We start from the raw sequence: 27,117 nt of genomic DNA, 5'->3' as shown, positions 1-27,117 counted from the left end.
GGGATCCCACAAAGTGCTCATTTTCACCCAGTCCCAGAGTTTGGATAGCCCATTGGGGTCATGTACAACTGGGTCCATCTGTTCTAGGAAGCATCAATTCTCTTCTGCTGGAAGTGCTTTAGGAAGCCCTGACGAATCTGCTTAGATTTGATGCAGTACACGATGGGGTTCATGAGGGGCGGGACCAAGAAGTGCAGGTTGGCCATGAGCACTGCCAGAGCAGGGTAGCTGCGCTTCTCCACTCGATGCAACACTGACAGCCCAAGTTTGGGCAAATAAAAGATAAGCACAATACAGAGGTGTGAGGCACACGTGCTGAGTGCCTTGAGCCGTTTGCCAGGTGATGCAGTACCCAGTACGGTCCGTAGGATCAGAGCATAAGAGAGTACGATGAGGGAAGAGTCAAGACCCAGGGAGAAGAGGATGGACACCAGGCCAACCAAGCTGTTGATCTGGATGTCTGAGCAGGCCAGTCCCACAAGGTCACAGTGCAGGCAGTAGCAATGAGAGAGCTCACTGATTTGGGGAAAGAGCAGATTCCGCAGGAGGATGGGGCCTGGCAGGTTGAGCAGTACAGCCCTAACCAGAATGGCAGCCCCCATTTTTGCCACAGATGAGTTGGGAAGGATTGTGGCATAATGTAAGGGGTCCTGGATGGCAATAAAACGATCGAAGGCCATAGCCAGCAGCACACCAGATTCCACATAGGTGAATGCATGGATGAAAAACATTTGTGCTGCACAGAGATCGAAGGGCAGCTCCCGAACTCCCAACCAGAAGAGCTTCACCATGGTGGGGAAGGTGGAGACAGACAGCCCCAAATCAGAAGCAGCCAACATGGACAGGAAGATATACATGGGTTGGTGTAAGACTGGCTCTGTACGAATCACGAAGAGGATGATGCTGTTACCCACGATGGAAACAACACAGATGAGGTTGATGGGGATGGAGACCCAATGCTGAGACACTTCTAGCCCTGGAAAGCCAGTGAGGAGGAAGATGGAGTGGCCAGAAGTGCTGGTGTTGCAGGAAAACACAGTGATTCCAGAAGGGAGTTGTCCACCCTAGGAATAAGAGGCATTCATTCGTTTTGTGAACCCCCTTATAAAGTCCCTACCAAGGGTAGGATAAAGAAGAAGAACTGGATCATAACCCATTCTGAGACCACGAAAGAAATTCCACTATCTCTAGGCACTCCTGGCTAATTTGATTTTCTTTCTCTGAAAATCTTTACCCATAAAGTAGCATTTGATACATTTTCTGAATTGATAACTGCTTAAGGCCTATGGTTATTTTGTTAGACGCTTAAAAGTGTGGGCCCAAACAACTTTGTTTTTCACTTAAGTAAACTTTAAATGCCTTCTCTCCAGACTGTCTTCTCCAACTAAACACTGAAGAAAATGAGTAATTGTCCATAAAAATTTAAGACAGTGTTTGGGATAAAACCTTTAGGCTCATATTCTATTCTTAAAAGTGGATTTTTCCACCTGATATCTGTTAACAAGAGTATCTGAAAGGCCACATTCAAATGTGTAATGTATTTTCAGAAATATCCTGTTAGGAGATTGGTCACTGGTTTTCTGTTTTTTGGTTTTTTTTGTTTTTTTTTTCTTGTCCCTTTCAAACAGGTTCTCACTATGCAGTTCAGGCTAGCCTTGAGCTCACTTTGTAACCCAGGCTGGTCTCAAATGGTTACTTGATTTTCTGGAGTTGTTATGAAACCAAAATTTTCTATATTCCCTTTCTAAAATTGCCTTTGGGAACCAAAATAAGTCATTTCTATTATTTCAATTTTAATTGTATAAAGTGATTATATACTGTGGGATAATTTATTATGTATATATAATATGTCATGATCTAATGATCAGATCAGAGTAATTAACGTTTCTATTCCTTTCATCATTTTTTGTTTTGAGACAGAATCTGGAATTCACTATGTAGCCAATGCTGGATTCAAACTCGAAATCCTCCTGCCTTAGCCTTTTAAGTACTGAGATTACAGGTGGACACCACTAAACTCAGATTTAAAGTTTTGGTTGATATGTAACAATTGCTTATATCTGTAAGGTACAGTGTGATATTTTAATGCAATATATACTCATCAAAATAACTTCTTTGAGTGTGATGACAAATTTCTCTCCTGCAAAGATAAGTTAGCTTGAAGGAAGTATTCGAGGTTTCTTCAAAGCTAAGTCTGGATCAAGGTGATAATTTACCAGATACATTAAGTTTTGATAACCTTCCTTTCCCAGCCCTACCTTCACCTCAATGGCTGCTTCAAGCCCATGAATTTGATTTTGACCCTGCCTTCAAGACAGACCTGTGCCAACGACTCAATTAGAAGGAAATTCCTCTTAAACATTCTCAGCCCCCTTACTATTAAATTTGATGTGAGAAGTCCAACTGCCTTAACTGAAGGTAGAAGGATGAGGCTGAATACTGAAGGACATCATATCAAGAGTCAGACATCATGAGCTTCCAGGACCTCAGGATTAATACTACATCAAAGAGCCCAGATTGTACATATGAGCTTCTCTATTCTCATAACCTTACAAAGCACTTTTAGATAATACATTCTCTTCAACTTCTCTCCTCAGAACAAGAATGTATTTCTGTTTTTCTACTAAGCACCTCACATTGCTTTGCATCATAGATCAAATGTCTTACAGATCCACAAAATCTAATTCTTGCCCTCTTTCCCTAATACTTATTTCCAACACCTGATGGCTAAGGCCTCTCTTCCTTTTCTGCTATTCATGAAATGCAACCCAAAAAAACTTTATATGTCCTATCACTCTGCAACATATCCTGCAAATCATCAGCTTTTAAACTATCTCCTCATTTCAAATACCAATGAAACTAATTTTCACTGCAAGATCATCATTTTCCAGGATATTAAAAACCTAACTCTCCCACTTTCTTCAGGCTGTGTTATGATTCAAATCACAAACTTCCATTAGAATTATTCTCAAATGTTTATGAAAATACAAGTATGAACACTTAAATTATTATGTGTACACAGAGAAAATATGATTACCAATGATCTTTTGCTACGTGTAGGATCAAATCTAAGCAAAAATTTTGTACTGAATTCAAAAGAGGAAAGAGCTTGTCCATCCTGTATCTCTGATCTTTTCAATATCCTTTTCTTTAAGTGTTATAAATTCTCCTAGGATATCTTTCACCTTATAAAGTTTACCATATTTTATTATTTCAAAAATATTTTATTGGAATACAGCATACACATAGAAGTCTATATTTCATAACTATAAATCTTAATAAATTTCCATAAAATAAATATACTCATGTAATAAACATCTAGATCAATAAACAAAATTATCAGCTTCCAAAGCCTCTTTTGGCCTCTTCCAGTCAGGAAACCAATATCCTATCTTTTAGTATGATTAATTTTCCTATTTTTGAACTTTGTATAATTATAATCATGACACATCCATAGTGCTACATACTTTGTTCATCCCAATTGCTACATAATTTTTTCACTATGAGAACCTACTAGAATATATTTGTTAATTCTACTGCTGATAGAAATTTGAACAGTTAAGTTTGGAGCTAGTATAAAAAATGCTGACATAAATGCTCTAGAATGTCTTTTGTGAACACATGTATGCATTTCTACTGAGTATACAAATAGGAACAGAATTACCCTGTCATAGATTATACATATTTACCTCCAGTAGGCTCTTCCAGTTTTCAAAAGTGATTACACCAATTTACACCCACACCAATGCTGTAGGAAAGTTTGTCCACATCCTCATCAGTACCTTGTGTTGTTGATCTCTTTAACTGTAGCTATTCTGCAGTGTCTAGTCTTATTGCAATGTGATGTCCCCTTCTCTAAAGACCCATATACCCCTGTGGCAGAGGTAAGCCCGCTCTGGTCCTTCCTCTTTTTTTATTCTTTTTCTTCATGTTCCTGATACGTCTTCTGGATAAAATTTCTTAAATAATAGTAAAAATGGGATCATTACATCCACTTCACACATATAACTTTACTTATCCCCTAACTTTGTGGCATATTTTTTCCAATTTCTGATGTGAAATCAGGACTAAAGGAGTCTAAATACCTCTCAGGTGCTATCCCATGAAGCTAAGTGGTAGAACCAGGATTTAAATCCCAGTCAGCCTAAGGACAAATGCTACTCACTTAGTGACTTTGTGGTAGGAAAGAAGTCTATGACTCTTAGCATCTCATAGTTAATTGATCCTTGATCCAAGGATCAACCGACCCAAGGCTGGTTTTTCTGTCCTCCCCCTCCCACTTCATTTCCTTTAAATCAAGTGCAGAGGTTTTAGAGGAAGGTAAATTGATCCACTACAAGGCACAGTCTCCAGACCAATCCACCCAGGCCATTCTGTTTCCCATCATCCCGGTGTCCCCAACATTTGTGCATGGCGAAATCCTAAGGCCTTAATTAATATTACCTGTGGTCATTTGTTACACAGCTATTGCCTTCTCAGTCCAGGTTAGATAAGATGAAAAAGAAACCCCTACTACCCCTACCCAATTTAGTGAGAATATGCCATCAAAGAGGGTGTTTAGTCAGGAAGCTAGACCCAAGCCTGAGGCAGAGTCATACTCTAGCTTGTCATTGATGCATCCCGAAAGTGGGATGCCTATCAAATTCTGCCTGTGTCAGATATAGCCACTGTTCACCGGAGAAAAATCCACAGATTGTTGTTCCCAGATTTGACCAATTGGTTGAGAATTAAAGAGGGACAGTGTTTCCTTTCATCATAGGGTGACTGTGTTCCTTGGCCCAGATCATCAAGGAATAGTTGAGCAGGGGAAAGGGCTGTAATGTAATAAAAGCTCCTCTCAAGCTTGTTGTAAGAGAAGGATCAGTTAATTATAAGTGGAAGGCCTTAAGGCTACTCTTGCCTCCCAAAAAGACAGGAAAGGGAAGTTGCCTAAACAAATGCCCTTCAGTTTTACACACAGACAGAAATGCTGAAGCCAGCTCTTTCTGCATGGCCTTGGTGACCACTGCCCGAAGACCAGATCCAGCTTTGACACCCTTATCCCTATACTCACCACAGCTCCAGAGCCTATGATTCCTCTCATCTCTTCTTCTGTTTGTGAAAAGCATTTCTTGTGGTGTCAGCAAAGGTCAGTACTTTATAATCCTCCTGATGAAGGAAGGGAAATAACAGGTCTGCTGGGATCCAAGTGCAAATCCATGAGATTTACATAACTAAACTTCCTGAGCCCCCTGAGTTCTGGGCCAGGTAGCTCTGGGACTCAGGAGGAAGCATCAAGCAGTGTATCCTGGAGATTCAGGAGCAGCAGAGGGATAAGAATACACCCTACCCTGGGTACCTACTCCTTCCAAAGAGAGAGCTCTATGAATTGGACAGTGACCAAACTAAGGCAGGTAGAGAACAAGAGAATAATTAGAAACTGGGACATACAGAAGGACATGACCTTCAGGAGAAATAGAGACCACAAGGAATTTCTGTCTTTAGAAAGAATGATTAGAGACTCTTATCAAATTTTGCCAAAGAAATATCAGGCAGACCTATCAGGCAAAGAGATGTGCATGAGTGTTTTAGATATGGGAAGCATGTTAGGAAAAAAGAGGTTCTCTACCTGACTTTATAGCTGTATGTAGGGTCAAGGATGATTGAAAATAAACATACTGATGAAATAACCTCTCTCCCAGTAGTACCCTGGGAAATCATCTCTAAAGCATGATGTAGTGGAAAAGCTGTGTTTCTGAATCTGTCACTTATTAACTATGTGACAGTGAGCAAGTGACTTCCTTGAGCCTCTTTCAATAGGAAATTAAAAACAGATTTTGCTAACCTGTCCAAGATGTCATACTAATTTACCCTGGCGAACCATGGTCAGAGTTTACTGGGGAGTTTTACCATTTTACTTATGCTTATTATTGTTTTAAAGAGAAAAATGAAAACAGACTTGCAAAAGAGGGGAGTTTTAATGTTTTATTTTGAAAATAATTTTAGATTCACAGAAAAGTTATAAAGATGTAGAGTTTCTATATATCCTTTACCCAGTTTTCCTTAATGTTAACATATCATAATAACCATGGTATCTTGGTCAAAACTGAGAGGTCAAAATTGGCACATTGTTGTTAAGCTCAGACTTTATTTGCTCTTCATCAGTTGTTCCACTAATCTTTTTCCTGTTCCAGGATCCAGTCCATTGTATCACATGACATTTGGTTATGTCTCCTTAGTCTCGTCTGATCTATGACAGTTTCTCAGTCCTGTTCAACTTGAACACACGCATTATCTAATAATCTGCAAAAAAATAATAATCTGAGAAACGATTCACAAACATTAAATTTTCTTTATTTATTGTGATTTATCTAGAGATTAGCCAGGAAAGGCTGTGTATTTTTGAAATGCATTATGAATCCTTATTCAGTTTAATAATGCATTGCATTATTTTGTATCTTTTTATTGCCTCACTTCCTGTTTCCCCAACTGATAACCTCAGTTACTTTTTTCTTGCTATGACTGGCTTCTGAACAAATAATCATTGGTTTTATCCTCCCTCGGCTCCATTTGGAGGCCCTGTTGGATTTCTGTCTAACAGGCACAGTGCCAGAGTGAGCTCATCCCTCAGCCAGTAGGCTTGCTCACCAGAACTTCAAGGAGAAACTCCCTGCAGTATTCCACAGAATACAGAGGGGAGGCAGTGTCACATTTCTCACTGATCAATGTTCGTTCCAGGGAGAGCTAACTCTCGATACTAAGACAGGCTTTTCCAGAGTAACTGATTAATAGTATATATAATTATAACAGAGCATTTATTAAATTGGCTCACACAGTCACAAAGCTGAAAAGTCTCATCATGGCCAACCACAGGCTGGGAGCCAGGGAAACAAGTACCTGCTTAGTCCATGATTCCCAAGGCCTCAGAACAAGACAGAGTCCATTGATACAGCCCTGGTCCGAGACTAGAAGCCTCCTGTAGAGACTTTGGTGCAAGTCCATATTCAAAGGCTGAAAAACACGAAGTCCAATGTCCATGGGTTGTGACAACAGAGAAACACACTGCTAGGAAAGGGCAGTCACAGGCAAGAGGTAGTTTCTTACTTCTGCATTTTCAGTCCATCCAAGCCCCCAGCCTTTTGGATGGTACCACCCACACACAGGACATGTCTTTCCCACTTGGGTCACTGGCCCACACAGCAATTTCCCTAGAAAAAAACCTCACAGACACAACCAGAGATATTCTTCCCCAGCTGTCTAAGCAGCTTCAATCTAGTTAACACCCAAAATTAAGCATTTACTCTCTGTGCTTTTTTATTATATCATCTGACCAATAATGACTGCTTAAAAATCCAGAACCTATGTCCTACAGCATGTTTCATCCAAATTCAAACTTGTATGATTGAAAATAAACCTGTACTGATGAAATAATCTCTCCCTTCCAATATTACCCTGAGAAATCATTAGTAAAGCATGATGAAGTGGAAAAGCTGTGATCTGTTTATAGACAGACAGACAGACAGACAAAGAGAAAGAGAAAGAGAGAGGTGACCTAATGCTTTCATGTGTTAAGATAATAAACGATGGGCTCAAGGGAATCTAAGATGGTGCGCAAAACTGGTGTTTATACAGATCACCCTGAAAGACAACGATGAAGAAAAATATCTCCAGTGGACATAGCTTTAAGTAAGTGATTATCCACTTGGCTTGGAAGAAAAGATGAGTTAACATAGAACTATATGAGTTTATATAAATTGCTACTTTGACTATCGCAAACAAGTTGCCTTATGGGTGAGGTGCTAAAAAAATAAACTTGAGAGTTCCAGAAGAACATGGCAGATAGATAGCAGCAGCTTCAGAGGCACTCTGAGAAACTGCACTTGAAATCCAGGAATGGTGTCAGGCAGGAAGTTCTAGGCAAGGGGGGATATTATTTGCTGACCCAGGAACGAAAAAAATTAAGAGAAACCACTGGAAACACAATCCCAGTGATACAGCAGGAACACATAAGGTTTCAGCGTGGAAGCTGGACCCAGCGCCACTGGAAACTGCAAATTGAATTTCTTGCAGTCGCTGCTGTTTCCTTGTCCACATAGAGGGAAAGAGGCACGAAGGCTCTGAGAGTGGGAAGCGTTGAATGGAGTTAGGAGCGGGACTGGCCAGGTGCCCTGCATCGATCTACAGTGAATGAATGCATCGGGGACCCTTCCATAGAGAGGGAGGCTTCAGTGGAGGACATACTTGGACCGGGCAGACTTCCCAGAGATGCTGCACTGACTTCAGTCACATATCCCCCTCTTAAGCAGGATTGGTGTGGAGTGCCTGGCCTGCATGACGCCACTGGCTGAGACCCAGTAGGTGAGCCCAACCCAGGTCCCAGTGTCTGGAGGTGCACCCTAGCGGTGAAGCCTTTGGTAGGTTAACCTGGAGAGGTGGGCCCGTCATAGACTGCCCAGTCTGTATCTCCCTGGTGCACTGCAGTGGGTGGGAACACCTAGCCGGTGCTATTCAGTCTGTGGCCCACAGGAAAGGAAGCTGGGCCTCCTATATACACTTATATATAAGGAACAAAGAATATGGGAAGAGGGAGTAACAAGAAAGGCCCCCAATCCTGAGAAACATGCAATAGCAGACACGGCACCAATAGACATAAAGTGCTATCTCCAGAGCCTCATAGACGAGTTCAGGAATGAAGTTATTAATGACCTGAAGCAAGATATAAGCAGAATAGTTAGAGAAATGCTAAGCACCGCCCAAGAAAAAACAGATGGTGGAATGGAAAAACAGAAAAAAAGGGGAGAATTGTTTGATGGAGAACATAGAGAAAACATAGAATACGTGAAGCAGGTTCAAAGAGATTACCAGGAAACTGAAAACTCTATCAAAAACTGGCATAACAGCTTGAAAGAAACTAAGGATAGATTATCTGAACTGGAGGGAAGATTTGTAATATGGGAGCATGAAATGAAAAACTTCTTAAAAATAACAAAAAAACAAACAGCAACAATACAAAAGCTAGAAAATGATAAGAGGATTTATAACTTAAGAATTAAGAACATAAGAGAAGAAGTGGGGACACAAACAAATGGACTACAAAAGCTATTCACAGAAATAATCCAAGAGAATTTTCCTAATTTAGCAAATGGTAAAGATACTCAGATATGTGAGGCATACAGGACCCCAGCCACCTAAAACCCAAACAGAACAACACCCAGGCATATAATAATCAAAATTCCAGAAATCCAATATAAGAGCAGAATATTAAAAGCCATCAGAGACAAGAAACAGATCACTTACAAGGGAACACCCATCAGAATTACAGCAGACTTCTCAGCACAATCCATCAAATCATGAAGAGCGTGGGGTGAAATAATTCAAGCTTTGAAAAATAATAACCTCCAGCCAAGATTGATATATCCTGCACAACTGTCCCTAGAAATTGATGGAAAAACAAGGTGCTTCCAGGATAAAGAGGAACTAGGGGAATTTGCAACCACCAATTCAACTCTACAGAGAATACTGCAGGATAGTCTAAAAAAGGGAAATACCAAGATTCCAGAAATAGTGGCAGAGAAGCCACAATGAATGGAGCAGAAAACAAAATTAAGAAGACAAACTGACAACAAACTACAGAAAAACAGCTCAACAGAAATGAGGCAGAGAAGATCGGAAGGAAAGAACAGCTATTTTGAAGAAAACAAGACATCATAATAGCTAGTGCTGATTTAGTATCATCTTGTTTTGAAGCCCCATCAAACTTGTATTCTTCTGTCTCCATTGGTCTTAAAAGGTTGTATCTTATTGGATTTTATTATATATTATAATATAAGCAAAAACCTTTATAGACAAGGAGTTTATATAGAAACCATTGTTCATTTTCTGTTAATTGGTTCTAAATACCCTGTAATAATGTCATTCTCTTGAATGGTTTTATAGTGTCTTGATATGTTTGGTGCTACAGTATACAAAGTTATACTCAAAGATTTCAAGGAAAGAGACACTATGGTAACTATTTTTATGTCAGGATATCTTGTGGTGAAACACTGTTTTGCTTAAATGGTTATGTTTTGACCTGCGCTGTTCTATTGTTATGCCCTCTTTTATCTCAATCCCCTTTTTTAATTATTTACTTTTTTCTTTTTTTAATTAAGGGAAAAATAAATAAAAAGTAGCAGGATACATTATAATAACCTACTTTGATTTCCTGTTAACTTGATTTGAAATCCTGTATTGCCCTCACCATCTTGTTTTGACTGATTTTCCTCTATTCTGCTTTGCTTGATAGTACCAAGTTCGAAAGTATAGGCATAACTGTGAAAACAATAACAATCATTATGACACCCATTCCGGTTGACTATTATTTTCTTTTTAAGTCCTGTAACGTCTCCAATGTTTTGGTTTTATTCTTTACTGTTTAGTTCAATTTTATTATAACTGCCAATTCTTCTTAAAATAGCAAGAGGCAGTATGGTAACCACTGTTGATCACCTTATATTTTGTTTTTACATTATCTATTATCTCCATCCTTTTGATTTGACTGACTCTGTTCTGATATGTCGCATTTGGTTTTACTCTCTTCAAAACAAGTAATAACACACTACCAGCCTAGCCCAGCCTGTTTAGCTGCCGCGCCTGGCCATAGGTCTGCAGAGGAGGAGCTGGGCAGATCTGGGGTGCCCTCACTGGCATCTCTGCGTGTCTGGAGGACTCTGGACATCTGCGCCCAGACTGCTGGAGTTCCCTCAGGCTTCCAGGTGCAGTGAAGGAGAGAGGAGGGTTTGAGGCTTCCACATCAGCCTCCCCATTCCCGGCTTCACTTGGAGACCTGCTGAGCTCCCCATAGGTGGGCTGGCCCACACTACCAGCCTAGCCCAGCCTGTTTAGCTGCCGCGCCTGGCCATAGGCCTGCAGAGAAGGAGCTGGGCAGATCTGGGGTGCCCTCACCGGCCTCTCTGCATGTCTGGAGGACTCTGGATATCTGCACCCAGACTGCTGGAGTTCCCTCAGGCTTCCAGGTGCAGTGAAGGGGAGAGGTGGGTTTGAGGCTTCCACATCAGCCTCCCCATTCCCGGCTCCACTTGGAGACCTGCTGAGCTCCCGATAGGTGGGCTGGCCCAAACTACCAGCCTAGCCCAGCCTGTTTAGCTGCCGCGCCTGGCCATTGGTCTGCAGAGGAGGAGCTGGGCAGATTTGGGGTGCTTGCATCAGCCTCTCCATGTGTCTGGAGGACTGTGGATATCTCTGCAACCAGGGAGGGTCCACAGGTTCCTGAAGCACTGCGGCCTGTGGTAAGTACCCTAACCCGGCTGCGATTGAAGAACTGTGGAGCTTCCAAGGGGCAGGTGGGCGCACAGTGTCTCTGAGGCCCAGCTTGTCTGGAACTGCGGAGTTCTGAGCAGGCAGAGGAGGACCACTGGTTCTGTGGGCCTAATGGCTTGGGGTAGGGCGGCGCCAGAGTCTCAGTAGCTCCAAACATAGAAGGGGATTTTCAACAGATCCTGAGGAAGATTTCAACTAACACTTGAAACACAGAAATATAGGAAAATGACAAAACGAAAGACCAAATTACAACCTCCAACCTTCAGCCCATCTCAAGAAACCCTAGGAGCGATGTATATAGAAGAAAATATATCCCATCCACCTCATATATCGGACACAATAGCCACTGAAATTGACAAGCAACTCCAGGAAGCTTTAAAGAAATTCAAACTCCAAATAATCTCCCAGATAAAAGAAGAAATGATAAAAGAAATGAAAGAGATTCTAAATATATCTAAAGAAAACACAGATAAAAAATTGGAGGAACTAAACAAAAAGATAGAATCCCTAGACGAGCAATATAAGAAACAAACAGAATACATAATGCAGATGCACAGAGATATACAGGAAATAAAAAACTCCACTGAAAGTTGTAAAAACCGCCTTAATGAAAGTGAAGATAGAATTTCAGACCTTGAAGACAGGATTGCAGCTAGTGAACAGGAAAGGAAAGATCTTTTGAAAATAACAAGGAATCAGGAAACAACAATTCAACAACTGCAAGACGATGCAAAGAAGAATAACATAAGAATGATAGGGATTAATGAAAGAGAGGGAGACAACATGAAGGATGTCAGGAGGATATTTAGAGAAGTTATAGCTGAAAATTTCCCAAGCATGAGATCAGAAACTGACATCAGGATCAGTGAAGCATATAGAACTCCAAACAGTCATAACCAAAATAAAAATACACCCAGACATACAATAATCACCATCCCAGAAATCCAACACAAGAATAGATTATTAAAAGCTGTCAGAGAGAAAAGACAAATCACTTATAAAGGAAAACCTATCAGAATCACAGCAGACTTCTCAACACAAAGGATAAAGTCAAGAAGAGCATGGAGTGAAGTATTCCAGATCCTAAAGCAAAATGATTTCCAACCAAGACTGATATATCCTGCAAAACTATCATTCAAAATAGATGGTGCAATACGATACTTCTATGACAAAGAACAGCTGAAGAACTTCATGAACACCAAACCAACCCTGCAAAAAATATTGAAAGACAGTTTAGATACACAAAGGAAAAAACCACTAAGCAAAGCAAACAATTAAACAGAACAGAAAGATAAAGATGCAACAGCAGAGAGATAACATTCCTACAATTAACCAGCATTTAACAGTAATAACCATTAATGTAAATGGTCTCAATGCACCAATCAAAAGAAACAGACTAGCAGAATGGATCAAGAAACAAAATCCAACCATATGCTGTTTACAGGAAACCCATCTAACCCAGAAAGATACTCACAGACTGAAAGTCAAAGGATGGAAAACAATTCTTCATGCAGCAGGAATCCAAAAAAAGGCAGGAGTAGCCATTCTGTTTGCAGACAACGTGAACTTTAAACCAACAATGACCATAAAGGACAAAGAAGGTCACTACATACTCGTAAGGGGAAAACTCCAAGAGGAAGAGATAACTATCTTAAATATATACGCACCAAACTCCAGAGCACCCAGTTATATAAAACAACTATTAACAGAAATGAAAACTCAAATTATCAGTAACACAATTGTAACAGGAGACCTTAATACACCACTGACACCAAGGGACAGATCAACCAGACAGAAAATGAGCAAAGAAATAACAGAACTGAATCACACCTGTGAACAAATGGGTTTGATAGACATATACAGAATGTTCCACCCAACAACATCAGAATACACATTCTTCTCAGCAGTCCATGGATAATTCTCTAAAATAGACCATATATTAGCTCACAGAACATATTTAAGCAAATGCAAAAGAGTTGAAATCATCCCTTGCATATTATCGGATCATAGCGCTCTGAAATTAGAAATTAATGACAAAGGATACTGCAAAAATTCCGCAAACACATGGAAACTAAATAACACACTCTTGAGTAATCAGTGGTTCACAGAAGAAATTAAAGAAGAAATTAAACAATACCTAAAAGAAAATGAAAATGCAGATACAACTTACCGGAATCTGTGGGATGCAATGAAAGCCGTTCTGAGAGGAAAATTTATTGCACTGAGTTCCCACATCAGGAAAACAGAACGAATACAAATAAATAACTTGATGCTACACCTCAAACAGCTAGAAAAAGAAGAGCAAGTCAAGCCCAAAGCCAAAAGAAGAGAGGAAATTATAAAAATCAGAGCAGAAATCAATGCAATAGAGACTAAGAAAACAATCCAAAGAATCAACGAATCAAAGAGTTGGTTCTTTGAAAGAATAAATAAAATAGATAAGCCCCTAGCCAACCTTATTAAAAAAAGGGAAGAAAAAGCTCAAATTCATGCAATAAGAAATGAAAAAGGAGAAATCACTACAGACCCAATAGAAATACAGAGGATCATCAACACCTATTTCAAAAACCTCTACTCTCAAAAGTTTGATAACACAGAAGAAATAGACAGATTCTTAGAAGCATATGAAGTACCAAAGCTAGATCAAGAGGATATAAAACTGTTGAATAACCCAATCTCTGCTAATGAAATTGAGAATGTAATTGGGTCCTTGCCCACCAAGAAGAGCCCAGGCCCAGATGGATTCACTGCAGAATTCTACAAGAAATATAAAGAAGACCTAATGCCGACACTCCTCAAACTATTCAATGAAATTGAAAGGGAAGCAATCCTTCCTAAGTCATTCCTGGAAGCAAATATTACTCTAGTACCAAAACCTGAGAAAGACCCAACTATAAAAGAGAACTACAGACCGATCTCCCTAATGAACACAGATGCAAAAATCCTCAATAAAATATTGGCAAATAGGATGCAGCAAATCATCAAGAAGATTATACACCATGACCAGGTGGGATTTATCCCAGGAATGCAAGGATGGTTCAACATACGCAAATCAATAAATGTAATCCACCATATCAATAAAGCCAAAAATAAGAATCACATGATTATCTCTATAGATGCAGAAAAAGCCTTCGATAAGGTCCAACACTTATTCATGATAAGAACTTTACAGAAAATTGGAATAAATGGTCTTTACCTCAATATAATAAAGGCCATTTATGACAAACCAACAGCCAGCATCATACTAAATGGCCAAAAATTGAAAGCCTTTACTTTAAAATCGGGTACAAGACAAGGATGTCCTTTATCACCACTCCTATTTAATATAGTACTGGAAGTACTAGCCAGAGCAATTAGGCATGAAAGAGAAATAAAAGGGGTAAAGATAGGAAAAGAAGAAGTTAAATTATCATTGTTTGCAGAGGACATGATACTCTACATAGAAGACCCCCTAAACTCCATTGAAATACTCTTAGATACAATAAATAAATTCAGTAATGTGGCTGGATACAAAATCAATACTCAGAAATCAATAGCATTCCTATACACAAACAACAAAATTACAGAGAGGGAAATAAGAGAAACTGGACTATTCACATTAGCAAGCAAAAAAATGAAATATTTAGGAATTACTCTTACGAAAGAAGTGAAAGACTTATACAGTGAAAATTATAATACACTGAAAAAGGAAATTGAAGATGATCTCAGAAAATGGAAAGACATCCCTTGCTCATGGATAGGAAGAACAAACATTGTGAAAATGGCCATTCTCCCAAAACTGTTATACAGATTCAATGCAATCCCAATAGAAATACCATCAACATACCTTATAGATCTAGAGAAATCACTCCTGAATTTCATCTGGAACCAGAAGAGACCTAGAATCGCAAAGGCAATTCTAAGCAGCAAAGACAAAGCAGGAGGCATCACAATCCCTGACTTGAAGTTATACTACAAAGCAACAGTAGTAAAATCAACATGGTATTGGAATCAAAACAGAGCTGAAGATCAGTGGAATAGAATAGAAGATACAACCACAACTACGAACACACTCAACCACCTTATTTTTGATAAAGGAGCCAAGCAGGTTCACTGGAAGAACGACAGTCTCTTTAATAAATGGTGCTGGAAAAACTGGCTCTCCATTTGCCGAAAACTAAAGCTAGACCCATGTCTATCACCATGTACTAAATTAAAATCTAAATGGGTCAAAGATCTGAATATTAAAACAGAAACACTAAATCTATTGGAAGACAAATTGGGTAGAAACCTTGAAGACATAGGAGTAGTTAGAGAATTCATGAACAGGACTCAAACCACACGGGAAATACTTCCCAGAATCAATAACTGGGACCACTTCTTATTAAAAAGTTTCTGCATGTCAAAACAAATCTCCAGCATGGTAAAAAGAAAACCCACAAACTGGGAAAAGATTTTAGTGAACTCTCTCTCAGACAAGGGACTCTTGTCTAAAACATATAAAGAATTAAAAAAAACTCAGACCCCCAAAATTCAAAGATCCAATCCAAAAATGGGCATCTGAGATGAATACGCACTTCTCGGATGAAGAAATGCAAATGGCAAATAAATACATGAAAAAATGTTCATCATCATTGGTCATTAGAGAAATGCAAATTAAAACCACACTGAGATACCATCTCACTCCTGAAAGAATGGCCAGGATCAAGAAAACCAACAACAACAAATGCTGGAGAGGCTGTGGGGAAAAAGGAACTCTCCTGCACTGTTGGTGGGAGTGTAGACTGGTACAGCCTTTGTGGAGGTCTTTCTGGAGATTTCTCAAAAAGTTGGGATTGGAAATCCCATTTATTCCAGCTATTCTACTTCTAGGCATATTCCCAGAAGAACTGAAAGCATCATACCACAGTGATATATGCGCACCTATGCTTATAGCAGCACAATTTGTAATCGCCAGATCTTGGAAACAACCCAAGTGTCCATCAACTGAGGAATGGATAAAAAAGTTGTGGTATTTCTATACAATGGAGTATTATTCAGCTATAAAAAAGGATCACATTGAGATATTTATCAATAAATGGGTGCAGCTTGAGACCATACTCATAAGTGAAATAAATCAATCTCGCATGAATACTGAATAGTTTCCCTAATGTAAGTAATGATTCAAATATATAAAAATATGTGGTAATCATGATTCCCCATTATGTGGCCTTGAAGCCTTATAAAGTTTTCACTTATTAATTGGAAAGGCTTTATTCTGGGCTTCTTGATATGGAAATACTTGAAACTATAGTATATGAAGTTTTATTCAAATATTTCAAGGAAAAAGACAGACACTATGGTAACTACTATTAAGTCGGGTTATTTGGTGATGAACCACTAGGTTGCTGAGGCAGTCATGCTTTGACCTGTATTGTTATTTTGTTATGTCTTGTTTTATCTCAATCTCTCCCTTATTCTTTAAAAAATTATTTAGTTATTTTTTTAATTAAGGGGGAAAATTTTTAAAATTAGCAGGATATATAATAGTAACTTTTTTGATTTCCTATTGACTTGTTTTGAAGTCCTGTAATACTCCCACTGTCTTGTTTTGACTGATTGGACTCTGTTCCATTCTGTGTGATGGTATCAAGTTTGAGGGTATAGGCAACTACTTTGAAGGCAGTAAGATTCACTAAGATGCCCATTCTGGTTTGACTATTGTCACCTTTGGAAGTCCTGTAATGTTTGCAATGCTTAAGTTTTGTTGGTCTTGTTCTCTACTGTTTTGTTCAACTTTATAATATATAATGAGATAGACAATTCTTTTTAAGGAAACAAGAGACATTGTTGATAACCATTGTTGATAACCATTGTTGATAACCTTGTACTCTGTTTTGCATCATGTGCTATGTCTATCCTTGGTTTGACTGCCAGCTTTGTTTTGCCATATTTGACTTTATTCTCTCCCCCCCCAAAAAAAACTAATAAGGACTAAGGAGTAATAAAACCCAAAATGTGTAAATTTTGTTGTAAAAAAGAGAGGGGAAAAAAAGAGTTCTAAATGATGCAACAGCGAGAGTGTTTGGGGGTGTTAAATAGCTGACCATATTGATGTTTTTGGTTGGATCATTGAACACGGCTGTTTGCAGTCTCACTGTTTGAGTGTCCACTTTGTATGCTTTGATACTGTGATTTGAGCAGCTATCTCTAAGATGATAATATGTAATCTATTAACCGGTGATTTCTTGCTGTTTTTTGTGGGGGGTTTTTTTGTTGTTTTGTTTTGTTTTGTAGTTCTGTATTGCTTGTGCCCTTACACTGCTTTGTTTTGTTTTGTTTTTTCTCTTTTTCCTTTTAAATAAAATTTGAAAAAAAAAAAAAGAGGGCAAGACCTTGAGATTAAAATCACTATGGCCAGGTTTACACATCTCCCTGAGAGAGAAGTGGAAACTCAAGATTACTATTCTATAGGTGATATCACTCTTTTGAAATTTCCCATGGAAATAAACATTATCGTACTAGGAGTGAAGCATACTTTCCCACCCACTAAGACTTAGACTACTATGACTAAAAACAAGACTGAAACCATAGATTATGGACCAAAGTTAATGTTACCCACATATCCTTGCTACATGCCCTGCTTCACTATTGGATCAATATTAGCAAAGCAGCTATACTTGTAAACCTATTGATTGACTACAGTTGACTCACACTGTGCCCACCTCTGTAACTTTGCCCTGTAAAATATTCTCCAAGAGATGACCTGCAACCCACTCCAGTCCCCTCTTGTCTATCAGGGGCTTCCCCCATTTCCCAACTTTATTCTCTAGTTGGATGTGCCTCGTTCCTTTGAGCACCTAGATCTCCTCTTGAGTCTCTCTCTCTGTCTCTCTGTCTCTCTCTGTCTCTGTCTCTCTGTCTCTCTCTCTGTCTCTCTCTCTCTCTCTCTCTCTCTCTCTCTCTCTCTCTCTCTCTCTGTGTGTGTGTGTGTGTGTGTGTGTGTGTGTCCCTATCTCTTACCTCCCTCCCTATCTCTTTGACTGTATCTCTATTTCTATCTCTGTCTCTGTCTCTATCTCTATCTCTATCTCTGTATCTCTCATACTCTTAACCTCACCCTTCCTTGGAATCCACTCTTCCACTTTAAAGAACGTGGACTCCACACCCAAGTGTAGTTAGTTATATGCCCATCAGTCAGAAGTGGATGGTGGCACGGAAGCAGGCGCTTTGGACAGCAGCGCCTAGACGCAGGGTAACCAACAGTGTCAGGGAAAGCAGCATCGTCTCTTCCATCTTGTAAATTACCTTGAAGCATTTTTATTACATTAGATAGCAAGCATTGGCAGAGCGCGCACCCGGAGGACGCGTGCCGAGCTGCGGCTCGGTGGCAGCAGCGCAGCGCCGGAGGCTGGGGCTCCGCGGGCCCCCCGCCCTATCCTCTCTCTCCCCCGCCCGGCCCTGCAATGGCCGCAGCTCCGCCTCTCCCTTGCGCTCCTCCTCCCTTCCTCCCCTTCTCGCTCCTCCCAGTGCCCTGCCCCTGTCTTAGGGGAAACCGAAAGTGAAATAGGGACCTGGTGGCCACAGCGAGTTCCCAGAAAGTGAAGCAGGGGCCAGGCAACCTACACCGAGACCCCAAAAAGGTGAGTGGAGCCGGCTCCCCCAGGTACCCTGGCCTGTGTTGGGGACCGCGCTCCCGGGCCAGATTTGAATTGCTTCTTCCCGCCAGTCTCCGGCTGGAGCCTGGGGTCCCGCGGGCGCCTTCTCCACTGCGGGTTCGCGCACCCCGATCCACAGTCCCTCCTGGCCGCCGGGCCTCTCTGCCCCAGCGGAGGCGGCTCTGAAAGTGACTCGCGGTCACCTGGAGGGAGCTGGGGCTGCTCTGAGGCTGGCACCTGACATGGGAGGACAGGACCTTAATAACCCAGACCCCACCCAGTGAGACTCTTGCCCTGTCAGCCTCCATTGGAGATGAGAGGGGCAGGCTAGTTAGGATGTTTCGCTAGAAATTTCTGTGGGTTCAAAGACTTTATGGCCTCAAGGAAATTTGGAGCAGCTCAGAGCCCAGGCAGTGTTCAGCACACGTATACATACGTACCTATGTACATACATATGTAATATGCATTTTGTATAAGAATATATCAAAATAAAGATTTCCTTAAGATGGGAATAGGATCTGGGTTTTTTTTTTTTTTTTTAATGTGCTTTTAGGTGATTTCATGGCTATGCAAACATCGTAGAGTTTACTTACACAAACTCAGGTGACAGAGCCCATAGTATATCTGGGCTATATAGTATGGCCTACTGCTCCACTCCTGCACGTCCAGCCCTTCATCATATGTGGCACTTGACTGTGTACACCTGATTCTTGCCACTGTTGTAAAGATTAATGCGGATCTGTGCAAAACAGGTAGCACCTTTAGAACATGGACATTGCATGGTAAACGATCACTATGATGATTCACTTCTTAGTAACTTGGAGGCTTGTTGGCATGAGATGGGAGAAAATGTGTAGGGAGAAACTGGATACTGAGGATTTAAGCCCAGATAGGTACGGTGAAAACAGAATTGCCAACAGCTTTATTTCTGAAGTTCCACAGGTTTTCTCTGCTCGGCTAGAGACTCAGCCTCCCTTCTGCCTAACTAGGTCAATGGGCAGACTGCAGAGGAGAGGGTCCTGATATGCAGGTTGATATTGTTGCCTTTCTTGTTGTCACCCCTCCAGTTCATTCTGATTTATGTTTTCCTCTGCATTGTTTTTCTCATGTAAACCTTCTAATTTCTCTTTTCTCTTTCCTCTCTGCCAAGGTCTTTCCCTTCAAGGTCTCCATAGCGCTGCATACCAGGCACACCATCCCATGGCCTCATCAGAGCCCTTGGCAAAGATGTGGGAGGAGGTAACATGCTGTATCTGCCTGGATGCCATGGTGGAACCTGTGAGCATTGACTGTGGTCACAGCTTCTGCCAGGAGTGTATCTCTCAAGTCGGGAAAAACGGAGGTGGTGTCTGTCCGACATGCCGGCGGTGCTTTCTGCTTAAGAATGTCAGGCCCAATTGGCACATAGCCAATGTGATGGACACACTCAAACAAATGAACCAGGATGCCGAGGAGAAAGCACCAGGGGAACGGTGTGTGGTGCATAGAGAGAGGCTTCTCCTGTTCTGTGAGAAAGATGGACAGGCCCTCTGCTGGGTGTGTGACCAGTCCATGAAACACCGAACACACAACAAGATCCCTATTGAGGATGCAGTTCAGGAATACCAGGTGAGGCCTTAGTACAAGACCCAAACGAGTAGCCTGTTGAACACTGGTGAATTCTTTGCTCCCCAGACTGGATAGTGGGAGAAAGTCACAGCTGGAATTGAAAAGGTAAGAAAAGGAGAGATACTTCCTTCCCTCTATTAGAGAAAATTGCAAATTAAACATAACCTTATTCCTCCGGAGCAGGAAATACACTATGGGAAAATACTAAACAGATCATGATGTTTCCTTGTGGCCTCCTGATTAATTACTCATGAGTAGCGCTCCCATTCTACCACCCTCAAGAGCTTAGCTGTTTTGTAAACACATAAGCCGGTTCCGAAGTCTTTCCATCCAGAAACTTCCTACTCCAATCAGTGTCTAGGCCTCACTCCTCTGCATTTAGGCTTTATCTAAGAACAGTATGAACTAACCCAACGCATATCCCTACTTAATCTGATTGAGGATTCACCTGCTGTCATTCTCTGCAGAGGAGGATCCAAGTAGCATTACAGAAACTGAGACAACAGCAGGAACTGGCCGAGAAGTTGGGAGTAAATATTGCAGCGAAGAGAATAGACTGGAAGGTAAGCATCAGAGGCTGGGCAGGGTCCAAGGCTGGGCGAAGATCCCTTCCCCTTAACCATAGCTATGCCTATCAGAATTACGGAGTTGGTACAACTTACTTTTGAAGAGCGACCTAAATTCTAGGTCTCCAGATAGAAAGGGAGAAAAAGGGTGAAGGCTCAAAGAAGAGTTGTCAATCAGGCGCAAAGATGCAGAGTCACTGAAGAATGTGCTAAGAGGGTCAGGCTACACTTTAAAGCTCTTCACTATCTCAGCCCAGTCTCCAGAACAATAGAGATAACCCACGAGAGAAGCTCAACTAGTCACACTGTAGGAAATGGCAAGGGCTGTGAAGAACAGACTGAAGGAATCCATCAAAATATGCAGTAGGAAAACCAGTCTGACTAGGTAATTGCTTAACCGTTTCCAGATCACTGATCCAAAGTATAATGGAGAGTTAAAGCCTGTTCCATACACCCCAGCAAAGGAAAATTTGGGATTAAGGAAGGCTGAGTCAGGCTGCAGTCACAAAAAAAGGTCATTCTGTATCATCAGGGAGACACTCCAGTTACTAGCCAGAGATCACAAGAAAAGAATGTCTCAGGGCTCTCCTTTCCTCTGTTGGAGACCGCTACAAAGTGGCTCTGAGCAGGATTTAAAATTAACTAATTGGCTTTCTATGTTTATCTCTGAGTCTGTCCTAGGCCTCGACCCCTTACCTGGCCACGGGAGCTGATTCATAATAAGTGAACCTCTATGAGTCACTGGTCCTGGCTGAAGCCTGTAGTGGCCTGTGATGACAGAGATACCTCAGAGGGTATAAGACCACAGCTGAGGACACCTTGGCTCCAACACTAATTAAGCAAATAGAGACTACAGCTGAAGAAATCTCACTTGTACCGTTGCACTCCTACCGTAAATGTCATCCTGGAGATAAGACCCTTCTCCCAAATTGGCATAATTTACTACTTGGAGAAGTCTTTGAAGTAACTCCTACTCATTTCCCATGCTTTCCTCAGTTTCCTCACCCTTTATTTTGGACCTAATAAACATGGGTGATCCAGAGAAGTCTTTGTCTTAGCCCTCAGAGTCTCCATCTCAGCTAAAGGGTTTTGGTCCTCCTGGAGCCTTATAATCATACCACTTCTCTCATTTTGTTTAATCCTTTACTGTATACTCATTTGGGAGATTGGGGATCTAGGTAGGGACCCAGTATTCCCCAAGACTTAAGAATTGTATAGCGAGCCTTTCTTTATGTGCAGTCTTTGGGTATAGGGACGGTTTTACTCTGCCTGTAACTTACTAAGATACAAAGATAGAGGGACTCATTTGGGCAGTGACTATGTTTTTAGAAGAGGTTGAAAAGGGCTGGGGATTTAGCTCAGTGGCATAAGCATCTGCCTGGCAAGTGTGAGGCCGTGAGTTCAAACCCCAGTACTGCAAAAAAAAAAAAAAAAAAAAAAAAAAGGCAACATTGAAGAGGTTGAAAAACTATCTGCTGATGCCATAGATTGATGTAGCTGTAGTTGTAGATTAGTTACGATGGACCCCAAACTGTTCTCCCTTAGTCCAAGAGACTTCATATAGTCACCTGCCTCCTAGCAAAATTGTGTGTGCGTGTGTGCGTGTGTGCGTGTGTGCGTGTGTGCGTGTGTGTGTGTGTGTGTGTGTGTGTGTGTGTGTGTGTGTGTAGTAACAGGCATAACCAGAATGACAAGTCTCTAGGATTAGTTTAGGTACCAACATCTCCCTCCATCCTCAAAGCTTAGGAAATTTTGATTAGTCCACCTCTCCCTCTCTCTTCTTTGATACCGAAGGAGAAAGTTGAGACACACAAATCGAGGATTCATGCAGAGTTTGTGCAGCAGAGAAACTTCCTGGTTGAAGAGGAACAGAGACAGATACAGAAGCTGGAAAAAGATGAACGTGAACAGCTGAGAATTCTGGGGGAAATGGAGGAAAAACTCAGCCAACAGAGCCAGGCCCTGCAGGCACTAATCTCAGAACTGGAATGGAGGAGTCAGGGCTCCAGGACGGAACTGCTGCAGGTAAGACCAGAAGAGAATGTCAGGGAGAAACCGAAAAAGCCAGATCTCTGGCAAGCCACTCTTAGAGCAAACTGAATCCTAATCCTAGAATGTTGTTAAATGACCTGGAATTCAGACCCTTAAATGATTTCCAGTCAAGAGACCAAAGGATACAAATGTAGGAGGAAATACACTGCCCAGCGATCAACAGAAATAAACTTTGCTGATATCTGCTTCACCACCACATGTGGGAGCTTGAGAAAGCTCTGTAATTTTTCTGAGCATCATGTTTCGTGTTTGTTAAATGTTTCGTTGTTTGTTTGTTAACTGAAGAGTATTTGGCATCTCAAGAGTATTTGGCATCATTAAATGAGAAAATCCAGTACAGGTCTTAGATAAATCAATGTCTGGCCATAAGAATGTTTTAATAAATATAATTTCAAAACCTGAATTGAAAGTTAAGGAAAAATAGCTCAACTCCAGCCTGCTACCAGTTCTCTCCAAAACTATAAACTATTTTCCCTTTCAAGACCCAATTTCTCCAATTGTGAAATGAAAGAGTGCTCTAAGTAACAAGAATATCCCTTATGCTAGTCAGAAATGTGTCATACACTTCCTGTTATTTCGCTGAACTAACACATTGACCTTAGCATGTCATTTTTCTTCAAATTGTCTCTTTTCCCTGAATAAAGTTAGTTTTAAAAGATGTTTTCCAAAACAATATTAGCCAAAAAATCATATACTAATATTACTAACATTTTTTCTAACTTATTGCATAAGAGTACCTGCAAATTCTTAAATAGCACATATGACATGTCAGGCTTCAGGAGGGTGCTGCTTTTATCCCATCTCTGAGATGAACAGATGAGATCGGGGGGGACAGTTCAGTGGCGGAGTCCTTGCCTACCATATATGAGGTTCTGGATTCAGTCCCCAGCACTATTAAAAGAAAGAAAACAAAGGAACAGAAAAAAGATAGACAGAAATGATAGCTAAATACTTGACCACTTTCACCTAAGTAGGATGAAGTAAAGTTAAGATTAGATTAAGTGCATGACTTTTTTGAAAAGTATCAATGTGTATTCTACTTAAAACCATCTTGGGCTGGGGATACAGTTCAGCTGCATAAGCACCTGCCTGACAAGCATTAAATCATGAGTTCGATCCCCAGTACCAAAAACAAAAACCATCTTGCATCCATCAATGATATGTTCACCTCACTTTGGAAAACTGTAAACTAGATGGTCTCAGAAGTCTCTCCTGCTTTAACAACATACTGCTCTTTTCCCGTACCTTTCGCTGTCTCTCGGATTCATTATTCCTTTCTGGTTTATACTGGCTGGACTTGGAAGGCTCTCTACACCTTCTGGTACCCTTTTGACTGGTCCCAGGAGTCTGCCAGTACCCCCAGAAGAGATCCCAGCCCTTTCAACCTGAGTGTCACAGAAAGGAGGAGACAACATTAACCACAACACAAAGCAGAGCTTTAGCTAGCCAAACCTTCCTGTCCAAGCAGTAGAAGCCCCCAGATGAAAGGGAGAAATCTCTGGCATCCTGTCCTGGCCACTGTCTCCCTGTGACTGTCTCTGGGCTTCAGCCAAGCTGGACACTTTGCTCTCTTCAGCCCACTTCTTTCAGTCCCCATCCCAATAAACTGGGCTTTCTAGTTTATTTTCTGAATCAAAGTCCTTAAACTAGTGATCCCTTCCTAGCTGTGCTTTGCAACTGTACTGGGTTTCAGGTTACCCCACAAAAAAAAAAAGGATAGAACAAAACCCTAGGGGTCACTCACCACAGGACTAAAGTCTCAGTTGCAAACCAGAAACCCCAGAATTTACTGTGTCTCTCTTTTTTTCTTCTTAGGAAGTGACAATTGTCCTGGAAAGGTAAGAAGTTTTCTCTGCTAGAGGAAGGGGTAGCAGAAAGCATATATGCCTATTAAAAAGTTACAGAGTTAGACATACATGCACTGAAGTTTTCCTTACCTGCCTCCCTATTCTCAAAGACCTGATCGCTAGAAAATCCTTATTGTCTGGTCTCAGAAAGCTAAATGCATATTTCAATTGGGGAATTGTCCATAGTAATTGGACAATAACATCTTCACAGAGTAAAGCCCAACAAAGTGGAATATTCTGGGAATTGTCAAGTCCACACCCTGCTAAGACTCCTTTTTGCAATAGATCCCTGCTCAGTTACAGAACTCTCAGAATGAGGGAGCCCCACAGCATGAGCAAGACTCCTCAAGGTTCCCTCACAGAAGTGCCTCGGTCTATATCAGACGCCTTACCTGCAAAATAAATTAAAAGGTAGCTCCATGGTAACCTATGCTGGGAGAGATGATACAGGCTGTCTACATGCTGCAGGCATGAAACAGGAAGTCCTAGATAGAAACTCAGTCCCACATTTTTTGCCTCTTACCTGGATGCTTGGAACTCAAGAGATGTTTATAAATTCTTATACCAGTCCTCAGCCATGGAGATTATTAGGATCTGGAATCAAAGGTAGAAATGGGTGACATGGGTTTCAAATTCTCCCCCCCAGGAGTGAGTCCTGGAACCTTGCAAACCTGGACATTGCCCTCCCATCCCTGAATAGTGTGTGCTGTGTGCCAGGGCTGAAGAGGATGCTGAGGACGCATGGAGGTGAGGTGACCTCTGGGAGTAACAGGGCTGGAGCAGAGGATGGGGAAAGTGTGGAGAGGATGCCAGGGTTGGGAGAAGAGACAGCAGCATAGAGAAGAGAGGGCAGGTAGGTGGAAGGGTACAGACTGAGGCAAGCAGTGTTCCCTCAGAGATGAGGGCAAGAGCTGCAGTTGGCTGGGGGACGTTTCCTCACGTGGTGAGGTGTCAGGGTTACCCTCTCAATCTTGGAGTTCACGTGAATCCCTCCATACTTAAGCACAGGGTCACTGAGCCCCCCACACACACCAGGCCTGAATGTGATCTCCTTCTGCAGTATACATCACTCTGGATGGAGACACAGCCAACGAGTGGCTTGTCCTTTCAGAAGATCGGAGGCAAGTGAGGTTTGGACATGTCCGACAGAACGTGGCTGGAAATGAGGAGAGGTTCGATAATTACCCTGTAGTCCTGGGTACCCAGAGTTTCAATTCTGGAAAATTTTACTGGGAGGTAGATGTAACAGGAAAAGAGGCATGGGACCTAGGAATTTGTAGAAACTCTGTGCAGAGAAAAGGGATTTTCTTGTTCAGCCCTGAGAATGGCTTCTGGACAATTTGGTTGTGGAAGAAAGAACAGTATCACTCTGGCGCCTGCCCCGACACACCCCTCCACCTTCAGGTGTCTCCACGCCAAATCGGGGTTTTCCTGGACTACGAGGCTGGTGTCGTCTCCTTCTACAATATCACTGACCATGGTTCCCTTATCTACACCTTCTCTGACTGTGCCTTTGCCGGACCTGTACGGCCCTTCTTCAATCCTGGTTTCAATGATGATGGAAGAAATGCAGCCCCTCTGACCCTCTGTCCACTGAAAATGTGATGATCAGGATCCACTGTGGCTGGCTTTCTCAGGATGCTGCTATCCGCTCCCATTGGTGCCTCTTCTCACCACAGACCCTGCCTCTCTTTCCCAAGAAAGAGCCACATTGTCTCTGCAGAGCTGTCGGGATCCCAGCCAGCAGGCTTTAGGAGGGAGGTCGCTGAAAGTCTTCTTACGCCGGGAGGATCGCTGCAAATTCAGAGGTAGCCTGGGCTACAATAGTGAGTTGAAGGCCAGACTAAATTATATAGGGGGACCTTGTATCAAAAAACTAGAAAATAAACAAGTACACATCAAAAGACCTTCAACATCAATATGCCTGCTCTAGGTTGTTTCATGATTCCCTCTAGTGAAACATACTGTGTATTTGGCCCAACCTCATCTGGGTCAGCTAAAGACGTTTCTGCCTCCTTCCTCAACTTGTTTGTTCTCTGTATCTCTTCAGTTGCTTACCTATGGTCAGATCTGTGTTACAGCTTTCATGGTTTACAAAAGGGCTTTCAGAATAAAAATTCTGCCTCTCTA

General features: G+C 41.5%; 2 protein-coding genes across 2 annotated transcripts; one reads left to right on the top strand and one right to left on the bottom strand.

Moving 5' to 3' along the window:
- Nucleotides 1–83: 83 nt before the first annotated feature.
- On the bottom strand, nt 84–19,222 carry LOC100718175 (olfactory receptor 51G2-like). The gene is made up of 4 exons (XM_063255611.1): nt 18,883–19,222; nt 18,615–18,800; nt 2,378–2,439; nt 84–1,064 (listed from the first exon to the last, which is right to left on the bottom strand). Exons 1-4 carry the CDS (start codon nt 19,220–19,222, stop codon nt 84–86), a joined length of 1,569 nt encoding a protein of 522 aa, XP_063111681.1.
- Trim21 (tripartite motif containing 21) lies at nt 18,775–27,117 on the top strand. The gene is made up of 7 exons (XM_003463385.5): nt 18,775–18,899; nt 20,065–20,522; nt 20,990–21,085; nt 22,883–23,113; nt 24,956–24,978; nt 25,634–25,734; nt 26,048–27,117. Exons 2-7 carry the CDS (start codon nt 20,115–20,117, stop codon nt 26,590–26,592), a joined length of 1,404 nt encoding a protein of 467 aa, XP_003463433.1. The 5' UTR covers nt 18,775–18,899; nt 20,065–20,114; the 3' UTR covers nt 26,593–27,117.

Source organism: Cavia porcellus, unplaced genomic scaffold (assembly GCF_034190915.1).
Source record: "Cavia porcellus strain 051 isolate PalLab524CR breed Dunkin Hartley unplaced genomic scaffold, mCavPor4.1 scaffold_9, whole genome shotgun sequence".
In the NCBI taxonomy this organism is placed as follows: Eukaryota; Metazoa; Chordata; class Mammalia; order Rodentia; family Caviidae; genus Cavia; species Cavia porcellus.
Note: the sequence above shows the minus strand (reverse complement) of the source record. Positions and strands in the feature narration are given on the sequence as shown.